This window comes from Zingiber officinale, chromosome 4A (assembly GCF_018446385.1).
Source record: "Zingiber officinale cultivar Zhangliang chromosome 4A, Zo_v1.1, whole genome shotgun sequence".
In the NCBI taxonomy this organism is placed as follows: domain Eukaryota; kingdom Viridiplantae; phylum Streptophyta; class Magnoliopsida; order Zingiberales; family Zingiberaceae; genus Zingiber; species Zingiber officinale.
Window position 1 is genome coordinate 83,234,200 of NC_055992.1, and position 14,344 is coordinate 83,248,543.

General features: G+C 35.3%; 1 protein-coding gene across 3 annotated transcripts in view; it reads left to right on the forward strand.

Moving 5' to 3' along the window:
• LOC121970040 (F-box/LRR-repeat protein At3g48880-like) overlaps positions 1 to 14,140 on the forward strand; it is a 29,315-nt gene extending 15,175 nt beyond the window's left edge. For all 3 annotated transcript variants that reach the window (XM_042520444.1, XM_042520445.1, XM_042520446.1), the window contains 2 exons: positions 12,118 to 12,491; positions 13,431 to 14,140. In XM_042520444.1, the coding sequence (XP_042376378.1) occupies positions 12,136 to 12,491; positions 13,431 to 14,052 (978 nt within the window). In that variant the 5' untranslated portion in view covers positions 12,118 to 12,135 and the 3' untranslated portion in view covers positions 14,053 to 14,140. The remainder of the gene's footprint in view (positions 1 to 12,117; positions 12,492 to 13,430) is intronic.
• The last annotated feature ends 204 nt before the right edge of the window (positions 14,141 to 14,344 follow it).

The following is a 14,344-nucleotide window of genomic DNA, read 5'->3' on the forward strand; positions in this document are numbered from 1 at the left end:
ATGAAGGGGTTGATAAAAATATTCTGTATAGGATACAAGAAAGATGGTTGAAATGGAGAAAGATGTTAGATATTCTTTGTGATCATAAGACACCTTTAAAACTATATTCTTTGTGATCATAAGACACCTGTAAAACTTAAAGAAGTTTTACAAAATGATGATTATACTTGTTATATTATATAGAGCTCAATTTTATCTATGAACCAAGCACACAGACGGAAGATGAGAGCCGATGAATATGCACATATGAGAATGAATAGATAAAAAATGAAAACATTAGAGAGAAATCAAGAGTTACGTTTGTTGAGGGAAAATTGAGAGAGACATGTTTAAAATGGTATGAGCGACTTAGTTGATTAATAAATGCACCTCAGTTAGGCGATGTGAGAGCATGACAAATATGCACATTAATCGAGGAAGAGAGATGTTAAAGAAAATTTGATTAGCAACAATAAAATATGATTACATTTATTTGAATACAAATGAGAATATAGTAGGGGATTGAGTTCAATAACGTAGGAGGAATCATATAACTGACTCCACTCAATGGAATAAGAGCTTAGTTATTGTTATTGTTGTACTCTTTCTTTATTATCCTGGTTGAATAATAGTTCTAGGGTATCTGAAGCTCTTACCAATAAGAATTTTATTCCCATCCATCTTATTTTCACAATTGTTGTCTTATTATTAAGATTATATTTTATACATTCAATTTTAGTTCTTGTTAACTCAACTCTTTTGAGGTTTTTCTCCATAATTTAAGCTTCCAGTTTAGTCTAATATAGTTTCATCAAGTAGCATATTACATCTACAAATCACATACAATGAAGAGGTTTATCCTAATTAGCATTAGTGTGGTAGCTTTTATAGTTGACTCTTTAGTAACCTTCGATTATAGGAATATCACTTGTCATGTTATTGGTAGCTATAACATTAGTAATCATATTATCATGCATGCCTTTATTTCACTAGGATACTTATCATGTTTTATTTTCATCTATAAAACTCACCACAACAATTGTCTACAGACTATTGTTGTGGTGAATAAAAATGAAATGTAAATTCATTTTTTCTTTATATGTATCCATTACTTGTTTTATTAAATAAATATATTGATAGTTGATCTTCTCTAGGTAAAATAAATTTTTTTTTGCAAAATTTCTGCTTTATTTCTTATTGTCCTCTCATTATTCCTTCCCAAAGTTTACTCCGTTATCTTGATCTGCTTATAGTTTTTCTCTGTTTGTTTAGCATCCTCTTACTTCTGAAAATTTAGTTGAATAACTTAGTTAATCAAAATAAAGTTTGGTCTCCTTGATTCTTCCTTGCTTCGATAGGATTGTCATTTGAACCGACACATGCTTCTACCTTCACTTTGAAAACTTCTATAATCAGTTAGATATTTCAAAACATATGATTCTTAAACTTACCATATTTTCAGTCTTAAAATTAGTTTGTCTTTTAGACTTCCCCAAATAGTTTAGACAAACATGACTTGATGACGAATGAAAATTAGATTGTTGATGAAGTGCTCGGAATAAGTTCATTATTTTTTTTTAAATCTTATTTTAATGACAATCACCAACAATTTTTTTTTTTTGATATTCAGCTTTTATGCATCTACTATCAATAGGATGAATGATTTCTCCTAATTCTTAATTCCTAGATTGTCATAAAGCTTATCAAATGCTCTACACTTGCTACACTTTATCTTGTTTGCCTCAATTTGTATACCTATTCAACTTCTCCAATTTCTAGAAGTTTATTAATATTTAAAACATTTCTTCTTTAAATTAATAACTCATTATACTTGCACCATTACCATCTTGGTTTATTTATGTTGCATCTTTACCTTTGAACTTCCCAAGGATTGTTCTAATGACATTTCTAATGTTATTTGACATTGAGATCCACATGGCGTCAACATTATCAATTTTTATTTCCAATTTTTTTCTTCATTCTCTATAAAAAGCTTAGATTATAGTTTTTAAAATTCCACCATGTAAATAACTCCCTGTACATCTTTGGATCCTCCATATGTTTCTTACATATTTATTAGAAAGAGATTAGAGAGTCGGTTACCCCAGGTTCGGTGTTATCTGGTTCATCATTTTTTAAAAAGAGATCAGAGAGACCTGGGGAGTAACTGAGTAGAGATGAGAGGAGACCCATAGGAGGTTAATGAGAAAAGGCTATAATGACTTATTTGGCAAAATGACAAATTTGAGAAAGATGCAGTTGATGCAAATTATCATTGCTATGTGCAGCACTGATCTTGATGGGTTTTGGTTTAGAGCTCTGGTCGCCTGAGCTTATCATTGCTAAGGCTACGCTTGGTTTGGTGTAATGTAATCGAACTTGTAATGTAATCAAATTTGTAATGTAATGTAATGTAATCTTGATTACATTACTACGTTTGGTAATATAATGTATGTAATATTTGATTACAGGGATAATTACATTATTTTGTTTGGTATCCATTATTTTTTATAAGGAATGTTATTCATATTATTATAAAATGACAAAAATATCCTGTGACTTCTACCGACGGCCGTCGAACCTCTGTCGGAGCTTGTGTCCGATGACCGATGTCGGCCGGCCGGCGACTGGTGGCGACGGCCGGCGACCGGTGGCGACGGCTGGCGATCGGTGGCGACGGCCGACGACCGACGGCGGTGGCCGGCGACCAGTGACCGGTGGTGGCGACGGCCGACTGGCGGTAGGCTGATTAGGCCTATATTCGACATTCAATTTTTGGTTAAACAGTGATCTCGTAATGTAATCGGATTACATATTATTTACTTTGTAATCCAGATTATAAAACTTCATTACCTTTTGTAATCGAGATTACATTACATTACAGATTTAAAGTTAAAACAAACAAAATAATCAGTCTTGTAATGTAATCCTGATTACATTACAAGACAGATTACACCCTACCAAACGTAACCTAAGTGTGTTCAACTTTGTTCTTGGACCAGTCTGTCACCTATCACTGTCCGTACATTGGCAAATATAGTCGGTGTAAATAATGCACCAAAAGAGAATGGAGGAAGATTAAAATTTACTCTTTATTTATACATAATTTGGATCTCAATACATAATAAAATAAAAGAAAGAGTACAAGGTAATATTCTAAATTAAGGAAATAGAATAAGGAAATATTCTAATCCTAATAATTACCAATAATTACCTTAATTTATTTTAATCAAATAAAATTATGACATATCGAATCAAATCATACCTAATTTATTGACACTCCCCCACAAGTTGGTGCAAAAATGCCCATCATGAACAACTTACTAACTTGTGTTTCAAAGAGTTGTCTTGAAAGACCCTTGGTCAATACATCTGCAACTTGTATTGTGGTAGGAACAAATGGAGTGCAAATTGTTCCATCTTTCAGCTTCTCTTTTATAAAGTGTTTATCAATTTCAATGTGTTTCATTCATCATGAGAACTGGATTATGAACAATATTGATTGCTATGTTGTTATCACAATATAGTTTCATAGGAAGGTTTATTGGTCTCTTTAGTTTATCCAAAACTCTCTTTAGCCAAAGAATCTCACATACTCCTTGAGCCATTGCTCTACACTCAGCCTCTCCACTGCTTCTACAACACTTTACTTCTTACTTCTCCAAGTTACCATGTTGCCCCACACAAATGTGCAATATCCTGAAGTTTACCTTCGATCAGAAACAGAGCTTGCCCAGTCTACATCTGTATATACTTCATTGTCTCTTTTCTCATCCTTTTTGGAGAAAAGTCCTTTTCCAGGTGTTCCTTTTAAATATAGTAGGATTCGGTACATTGCACCCATATGTTCTTCGTATGGAGAATGCATGAATTGACTGATCATGCTCACTATGAAAGCAATGTTTGGGTAAGTATGAGACAAGTAAATTAGTCTCCCAACAAGTCTTTGATATCTTACACTGTAGTGCCATTTTTTATATCTCCCAGCTTTGTGTTCACTTCAGTTGGAGTATTTGCTGTCCTGCACCCACTGATCCTAGTTTCCTTTAAGAAATTGAGAATATACTTTCTCCGAGACACCATAATATCTTTCCTTGATCTTACTATCTCAATTCCAAGAAAGTAGTTAGCTGACCAAGTCTTTAATCTTGAATTCCTTGGCTAGGGTTGCTTTCAATTTGCTCATCTCTTTTACATCATCTCCGGTCAAGATTATGTCATCAACATACATGATCAGCACAGAGATCTTGTCTTTCTTAGATGTCTTTGTGAATAAAGTATGATCAGATTGTCCTTGGGTGTAGCCTTGACTTTTTACAAATTTTATGAATCTCTCGAACCATGCTTTGGGCGATTGCTTCAGTCCATAGAGAGATTTTGTTCAGCTTACACATTTTTGATCCAAACTGATCCGAAAATCCTGGGTTCCTCCATGTAGACCTCTTCTTCTAAATCACAATTTAGAAATGCATTCTTCACATCTAATTGATTTAGTGGCCAATCAAGATTTGCAGCAATTGATAATGAGACTCGAAGATAGAAAATTCGAAAGTGAGTGCTGTGTGCATGACTGAACTCCTTTCCTTGGGACAATAGGAAGATTTACTTGACCTATGGAATTTAACTCAAGACATACCTTGGGTTCTATTGTTAGGGATCTTTGAGTAATCATTGATAGTCTGATGATTTTGCCTTTGATCAAATTCTTGGTTGTGTAGATTGACAATGTCTTCTTTTCTTTGAGCCCGACCTTCCCTTATGTAAACAAGACTTATGAACCGATTGTTAATCTTTTCTGTTATGTCATTGTTTTGAAATGGCACAAGTTTCGGTTCTTCCTCAAAATAACAGGTTACATTCATCTTCCGTATTATGCTCCCCCTGAAGATGAGAATCGTTGTAAGATTATCCCTAAAAAATTGTGACATCCATGGATAACTTTTTTTTTGAAATTGGATCAAAACATTTGTATACTCTTTGATTTGTAGGGTGCCCAACAAAGATGCATTTATAAGATTTTGGATCAAGTTTAGAACGTCTTGGGTCATGATTGTGAACGAAGACAATGCTACCAAAATTTTTTAGGGAAATATCTATGAAGAGCCGCGAGTTAGGGAAACAAATCGGAAAGGTTTTTATTAGAGTTTGAAAAGTCAATATTCTTGTTGGTAATCTATTTATTAAATAAGTAGTTGTTAGAATCGCACCACCCCAAAGATACATTAGAACTTTAGTGTGGAAACTTAGATCCCTTGCAATTTCGAGGAAATGCTTATTTTTTCTTTCCGCCACTCCATTTTGTTGAGTGTGAATACAAGAACTTTGATGAACAATTCCCTTGTCAGCAAAAAAATTCCCTAATAATTGATTGAAATATTCTTTCCCATTATCACTACGAAAATTTTTAATCTGTGCTTGAAATTATGTTTGAACCATATTATAAAAATTTTTGAACATATTTCCAACATCAGATTTATTTTTCAAAAGAAATACCCAAGGCATTCTAGTATGATCATCTATAAATGTGATAAATCACCATTTTTCAAACAATGTTACTATAGTAGAGGGATCCCAAACATCACTATGTATCAAAGTAAATGGTGCTATTTTTTATATGGTTGTAATGGAAACATCGAGCGATGATGTTTGACTAATTCACAAGATTCACATCTAAACAATGAAGGACTTTTATTTAAAAATAACTTAGGTAACAATTGTCTTAAATATTGAAAGTTTGGATGCCCTAAACGATAATGCCGTAACATAATCACACTGTCATGGGAAGTAGAAATCTAGTTGAAATAGGTCTTGAGGTCTTGTTTGACGAAGGTTGATCCAACATTGAAGATGTAGAGACCATTGCCCTATCTAGCACTGTCAATCATTTTCTTTGAGGCTAAATCCTAAATTTCACAATGAGAGGACAAAAAAAAAACACGACAATTAGGATCAAAGGTAAGTTTGCCGACAGATAATAGATTATATGATAGATGAGGTACATGCAAAACATTTCCAAGGACAAGGAAAGGAGAAACAACAGTTCCTTTCCCTGTGATAGTAGGAAAGGATCTATCAACAATTTTAACCTTTTTATTCCGTGCGCATGGTGTATATGAAGAGAAAAATTGTGATATGCTTGGTGACACCTGAATCTAATATCCAAGAACTATTTGAGTTTCTGCTGGTAATAGAAGCTATAGGTAATATATGTGTTTGAGTTAGAGAACTAGAAGAGTTAGAATTTCCAATAGTGTGAGATTAAAGCATTTTATACCGGTGCTCTATTTAATCCTTTGTGAAAGGAAGAGATTCAGAGGCTGATGATTGCTATCTATAATCAATACCACTTGTTTGAAAGGGCCGAATGCCACCATTAGTAGCTTTAAAGCGCGTAACTTCCTTTTATAATTTGCTGGTTTGCCATGAATTTTTCAGCATGTCTTCACAGTGTGCCACGGCTTGTGGCACCGTTCACATTAGAGTTTTGGCTTATCACCTTCAAAACTGGTCCTTTTGGTGACAAGGATAGATCCCTCACTCTCCATTATCTTTGGTTTTTCAATTCCTTTCAGCATCACTTGGTGTCGAGCCTCCTTTCGACAGACAGAAAACTTCTCTAATGGCAAGCAAAGGTTTTCTCCCAAGTATCCACCCCCGAACTTTATCAATCTCCTTATTTAAACCTACCAAAAACACAAACACCCTGCGTCTCTCTACCTTTTTTTATATCGAATACTATCATTAGTGTTTTCCCATTGCTCTTCTTCAAATAAATCTAGTTCCTCATCATTTCATTGTAATAGGTAGTAACATCTCGGTTTCCTTGCTGCAATCTCCATATTTGAATATTTAATTTGAATAGTTGAGAATGGTTCTCCATATCAAAGTAGGTTTCATGTACCACTTCCTATACATGACGGGTTGTTGGTAAGAAAATGAAAGGCTTGCCAATGATCCGATCTATCGAGTTAATAAGCTAGGTAGTCACTACAAAATTTTTCGAGCGTCATTGTTTGTATCTCGGATCATTCGAAGTTGGTGGCTTTATTTCTTCATTTAAATGTCCAAGTGTCCTTATACCATCAATCACCAAGCGCATGGATTAAGCCCATTCAAGGTAATTTTTTCCATTTAATCTATGTATGGTGATTTGGAGAGAATCATACAAGGAGATATTTGAATTTGGTTGATTTCCTCTTAAGGATGGTGCGTTGTCGCTGATTGCTAATCCAGACGATTTTGAGTTTGCGCCGACCATAGCAGCTTTGAAATTCATGATCGAGAACTAGGCTCTGATACCATGTAAATAATACACCAAAAGAGAATGAAGGAGGAAGACTAAAATATACTTTTTATTCATACATAATTCAGATCTCAATATTAAATAGAAGAAAGAGTATAATGTAATATTCTAAAATAAGGGAATAGAATAAGGAAATATTCTAATCCTAATAATTACCAATAATTATCTTCTTAGATTTATTTCTATTAAACAAAATCATGACATTAAAAAAAAAAGGGCAGCCCGGTACACGAAACTCCCGCTATGCGGGGTCTCGGGGAAGAATCCATTGTGTGCAGTCTTACCTGTTTTTTACAAGAGGCTGTTTCCAGGATTCTATCAAACAAAATCACGACATATCTAATCAAATTTATCCACATAAACTTACGATGGATAATGGATATCTAATTTCACAAAGAAACCATCATCCCCTAACAAATATTAAGTTAACTAGAGTGAACGATAAATAAAATGCTGTCAGCTTCATTACGCATTGTTTAGGTTTATAAGAGGAAAAGACGTTCACAAAGAAAGTTGTAATATTTGAAAGTTGCGTCGGCTGTCTGTACATTGCAGCTATTATTAAACCCACATAACATGAAGATGTATTTCGTCTCGCTACATTACTAATTTATTATTGTCATGTTCTAATAGGAAGCCAACAAATCCCATATGGAAGGGTCCTGAGATAACATACATCCAACGATGTCCAAGACAAAATAAATACATATTGCAATAAATACACACAAGAATTTCGTTCCCAAACAACTATATATATGTAAACATCTGAACAACTTTTGGAATCATCAACACCATGGTGAAGACTTTATGCCCCCATGGGTTGACGCATGTACATGCATGATTGTTTGATCCAATAGGTCTCGAGGTCCATTCCTAGCGGGTGCAAAATGCCGTGTTCGGTGCTTAACCTCACATGCAAAGGGTCACTATGCTAGGGCAAAATGACCTCGTAATTTTCCTGCTTGTATTTTACTGTGGCGCCGGCGATACTAGGCCGTTTGTGGTGAGCGATATCACTTTTTTACTTAACACCACAACGAAAACTTTATGCCAAAATAACATAAGAAACTAGACACTCAAAAAAATTGTAAAGACACACTTGCACATTTTACAAATTCCAATAGGTTGGTTCAGATTATTCTACAAGTGTTGTACATAGAGCCGTCAATTTGGATTAGGTCCATTGGTTCATCCTGCCAAATAATTTAAGAGGATTGGATTAAAATTTTATCAATCCACCGCTCGTGCCTCAGCTTACGATAGACTTGGGTTGGCTTGCATGTTGAGAAACACATGTAAGCCAACTTTTATGTCAATTTATTATCTTTCTTTATTATAATTTTGAAATAAAAATAGTATTTTTCATCAAATATGAGTACTTGTTTATGTCCATTTACATTTAAAATACCTGTTTTTGTATATATTTGATTGATGAAACCTTTCCAAAGTAAAACATTGAAAATATAATTTTTTTTTTAATTTTTTATGTGTCCGTGAGTTGGCCCGCCAAACCCGCAACCGGCCTTGGATTGGGTTGGGTTGGGGATTTTCCAATCTGCTAAGATGACTGGTCGGCTTGCCTCACCCTGCCAAATGGCTAGCCCTTGATGTGCCGACCCGCCCCGCCATGGGTTGACCCGTCTGACAGCTTTAGTTGTACCTATAGTGTGTGTGTGTGACTTTATCATTGACAAATCAATCATAGAAATTGAATGTAGTAAGCTTCCAACAATTTCAAGAGTAAAAATGAAATTTGCCCTCGAGGCTACAGTGCAGCTGAAGGACACCAAGTTGTCACCCAGACACCAATAGTTCGATCCCAGTTATGGTGCATTTGCAGGGATTTTTCCTCCAAATTGGGGGGGGGGGGGGCGCAACCACGGGATGTTAGATTTCTGAGCCGCCCGCTCGTCACGAGTGCTTCTGTGTGTGTGTGTGTAACTTTATCATTGGCAAATCAATTATAGAAATTGAATGTAGTAAGCTTCCAACAATTTCAAGAGTGAGTCGCTTGCTTCTCGATTTACATCGACGATTGGTGAGAAATTTTCAAAGGACGGGCCGGTCGTCCCAGGTTCGGTTACCTTGTTCAACATAGGAGTTACAATGAAACTTGGCATACCAAATATACTTTTTTCAATATACGCCACCAAAGACTCATTTAGCCATTGATCACCCTTAAATCAAATTTTCACCATCTTCATAGCTAAAAATGCTCTCTCTACTATGGAAGTTGTAATCGGCAAAATCAAAGCCAATGTTATAAGCTTGTAAACTAATGGATATGTTATGTCTCTTCTATTTTCTACCATCAGTCGAGTAATGTCACTTAATCCCTTCAAATTTCAAAACTTAATATCCGAGTGAACATCTATGATGAAAGTCTGAAGCTAATTTAAGAGTTCTAAAAGGTCAATATCAGAAAAATCTCTTGGATATAATTCGGCTAATCGAATCAACTTTTGATTGTCAAAAGAAGCAATAGAATTAGATGGATTTAAGCATGTAACACAAAGCAACAATTCAGTGTTGGTCTCATTAAATTAACTATTTAGCTCTTGTAATTGCATATCAATGATGGTAGTGATTGAAATTTATCATCTCTTTAGTTCTACGTGCATCGCGATCTTTCTCTAGCTACACATGTATCATCCATATTGGGAACATTAATAAAATATTTCCCACAAAAATTGGAAGTCACATCCAACAAAGAACTCCACCCATCATCCCTTATTGATTGAAGGTGGTGTTTAGAAATATCAACTAATACCATAGTATTCTCAATATCTTGATCTTTCCTCTGCAAAGCTTGTGACAACTCATTTGTAACTTATTTCCAATAATGATTGCATCAAATGAAGAGTAATCACAAACTAAAAAGATTGTTTTGCCTTTAGCAAACAAGATGCCTCGAACATTTTATTCGAAAATAAGCTCTCTTCCACAACTACATCAAGTACATTAACCACAAATGCAAATAATGTAATAAAACCATTTAGAGTTATGCAATGTGATTCTAACTTGTATCACCAGGACAACGAGAGATGTCTCTTGATTCAATCCCCGTCCACTAAAGATTTCTTCATTTTTTAGGCAAGCAATTATTCTAGCAACTTGTGACTCTCACAAAGTATCTTGCTGCTTACATGAGGCTCCAGGCACATTAACAATATCAGAATTTAAATTGAAAAGTCCGCCAACAAGTACATGTTTTCTCACTACTACCATCAGAGCTAATTGAAGTTGATGAGCAAAACAATGAATGTAATGTGCATACTCATTCTCTTTCAAGATGAGTCTTAAGTCTATTCAAACTCACTTTGTATATTGCTACCCGCATCATAACCTTGACCTCGCACCATCGAAATGCTCAAACCATGTGCCGAAAATAGATCATCAAGTGCTACTTTCAGTGATTTTGCAGTAGTACTTCTTACATGTTTTAAGACACAAAAATCGCTCAACCACACATCCACTTTTATACACAAATCTCAAAACAACAACTATTTGCTCTTTTATAGACACATCATGAGATTCATCAATAAGAACTGAAAATAATCCATCACCAAGCTCTCTAATTATAGCTTTAGTTGTTTCAAATGTTGCAGCCCTCACAATATCATTTTGAATTTTAGGTGAAGTCAACTTCATATTCCTAGGGGCATTTTGAGGCACGACTCTCCTAACTTCATTATTGTCAGCAAGAAATTGCAATAGCTCAACAAAAGTCCCTGATTGCTTGAATCTTCAGTTACAATGAAAAGCAACTCCTATTACTGACACAGAATTCAGAATAGCTACATTTTGGTTGATATGTAAGAAAATTTAGGTAAGCCACAATAAATATCGAGAACCAACAAGTCATTCACTAATTCAAAAGATAATAATAGCATAAATAATCAAATAGTAAAACTTGCTGTAAAGAACGCCTAGAAGCAACATTATCCTTTCTGTTCCTTGACCCAATGTATGAATGATCCATAAGATGAAATGAATCAAGAATGACAAATGTTGGCCTAAGTGTAACAACAAGGCACCTGCATGTAGGTCGTCTGTAGTCACAAGACCTGCATAATTTGCTCACCCATGCTTGACAAACTACAATGACATAGGTCTATATATGGGTTGAAGCTTCAAATCATCATATATCACACACACCATGCCAAGAAGTACACTGTGATTAATGAATCACAATGACATGTTAAGTGTACAGTTGGAATGCAAGAAGATATGCCCATATGCTGCAATATATGAAGAAAGAATCTTTCTGTTTGTATAATGGAGAAATAAGTAAATAGGATGTCCACATGCTGCAACAAATGTTTATGAAAATGTAGTTGGATGCAGTAAACAAATAGCTGAATAGGCTGTAGATGCATCAAAAGAAATTATTGAGGATAAATGGGTATGGATGGTTGATGAGATATTAGCTCTATAGCCATCAAAATAGGGTTTTACTCTAAATGAGTTAAATAAGTTCAGTTTAAACATTTTGTTTGGATTTTGAAGGATGTAATAGTCTGACAGACATCAGTTATTTCTTTCTGCTATCTAATTAAAATGACTGGGTACATATCAGTAATTTTATTTTTACCTTGAATAATTGTTAATTATGAACTAACGTATTAATATATGCATAATACATGTATTGTCTCTGCTTGCAAACTGAATTATCTTAACATTGTTAATTTAAACATTTGTCTGTGACTCCATACAAGCCCCATGGACATTCTTTCTGCACCTTCCTTCCTGCTAGATGTTTTATATTTATTTAGCTGTAACTTAATTCTGTCTGTGAACTGTTGTCCAACATCTAATATTTGTTTCTTTTCCAGACTCTGGAGCTACTAAGAATGGTAGACACCAAAGCTATTGGTAAAAGATGGGAGGAAATGGAAACTGATGTCTTAGTGAAAATTTTCAAGGAGTTAAATATGATCCAACTTACTCCAGTTTCTTTGGTGTGCCGTTCTTGGCGTTTGGCTTGCTCAGATCCATTCATATGGAACACACTTGATCTAGGGCTTTTGGAATCCAACTTTATCCAGACAAGGGCATTGCCTTTTATTTGGGTAGATGAAAGATCTGACCGGAGGTTGACACGAATTTTGAGGATGGCCATGGCTCTTAGTTGTGGGAACATCACGACTATGATATTTCATTTCAATCTTTATATGAAGGATGAACATCTTAATTACATCTCAGAGAGGTAATTAATTATTATCTTTGCATTTTTATTCAAAGTAAAATGGTAAGGTTTCAACTAATACACTGGTGATCTCGTGTATTAAATCCTAATATAATTATTTTTGCATCTATGAATCTCTCAACATTCCATTGACCTATATAAATTCAACTACAGGCCTTGGATCATTCACTTTGTTGGCTATCCATCTGCAGTATCCCCCGTTTCATTGATTTGTGGCTCTGCCCCCTTACTACCCTTGCAAACACTTACACTTGGATACCCAATCTCTGGAATACTTCTAATTAACTTTGTCAATGAATTCTATGAATCTTTTGAGCCTACTTTAGGAGATCATTATCACTTTTTTCAGCATTCTGTAATAGTTGTAGAAGTTTGGATTAATTTCTCTTTGCCATGCTCTGATGGTCATACCACATGTTCTTTGGTAGTGGTTTTGTACCTATATTTACCTTCCTCCATATTCGTGGGCTGGTATTAGGAGGGTCGTTAAGATAGTGGATCTACCTTTAGTAGTGGTTTTGTAGTCTTTTAATCAAAATTGACGAAAATCACCATGACACTGCTATACAGGCACTAGTTGGATTTACAGTGCCCCTAGGGCATAGCTGAGTTGGTTATTATATGGCAGATTTGCAGAATTGAGACAAGGGTCGAATCCCGACAAAGACCGAGGAATTACCCTCATGTGATGACTAGTTTTGGTTTCCTGATTTACTTCCCCCCAATGGTGTGGAGCCGTCGTGGGCGGCTGTCAGGGTAATAGATTTCACCTTTTTGCAGAACTAGTTGGATTTACAGCACCCGTAACAGATTTAAGCTTTTTTATATATTTTGTGAACAGAAATTGGTCATGCATAGTAGTTTATATACCAATATCTCTTTTTCATCTTGCGTAGTGAACTTTCTTGATTTATTCAACTTCTGAATTTTTTAAATCAGGTCTCCCCATGTTAGAAGATTAGTCATGCCAGCTTGGAACCGTATTACAAGAGTTGGATTAGTGCAAGCCATCCGGAGGTGGGAGGATCTGGAATCCCTGACAATGCCCAGCATTGGCCATCCTTCTTATATAATGGAGGAAATAAGTAGGAGCTGCAAAAACTTCTCACACCTTAAGGTGATGGGAACATTTGATGTCCACTTTGCCTCTTGCATTGCAATGCATCTCCCAAAGCTGAAAGTACTCAGTCTGCGGTGCTCTATAGTCACGAAAGAAGCATTGTTGTTCATCTTAAATTGCATGGTGAATCTGGAGGTGCTCAACATCTCCCACTGCCTCTTACTTGAATCCCTCGTTTCAGGACGGAGACAGATTCGATCAGAACTAGACCAGACCATTTTTCAGAAGGCTTCGCGCATGCGCGATTTCTTGTATTGCCAGAGCAGCTCTTGCATTGCGTGCAGGAGGATGATTGAAGATGAAGGTCTGATGAGATGGTACCGGTATGAGGCCTGGTTCTGGCGCCAAGATGAGGTGAGCTCTCTTGATCTGGGGGAGTATGGCAGGTTGTTTGATAAGAACTGTGTTGACAGATTGCTTTCTTCTGATATTAATTTTTGAGATTGTTTTTGTTTGTCAGAAGATTTTCAAATATCTGTATTACTGTTGTAATAAAACGAATAATATTGTGGTAGGCACGTTTGTTGTGTCGTCCATCTTATGAAAAAAAAAACACAATAACACCTTGTGCTGAAACAAGGTAATATTGTTTTCAATAAAACAATAATACCTTGTGATGTTGTTTCTTTTAAGCCACGATACATGTCATCGACCTTCTTTAGTAGGAATTTTTTGTGCATGCATTACACTATATAAGATAAACCATAATTTGACTTGATAAAAAAACTTTCTA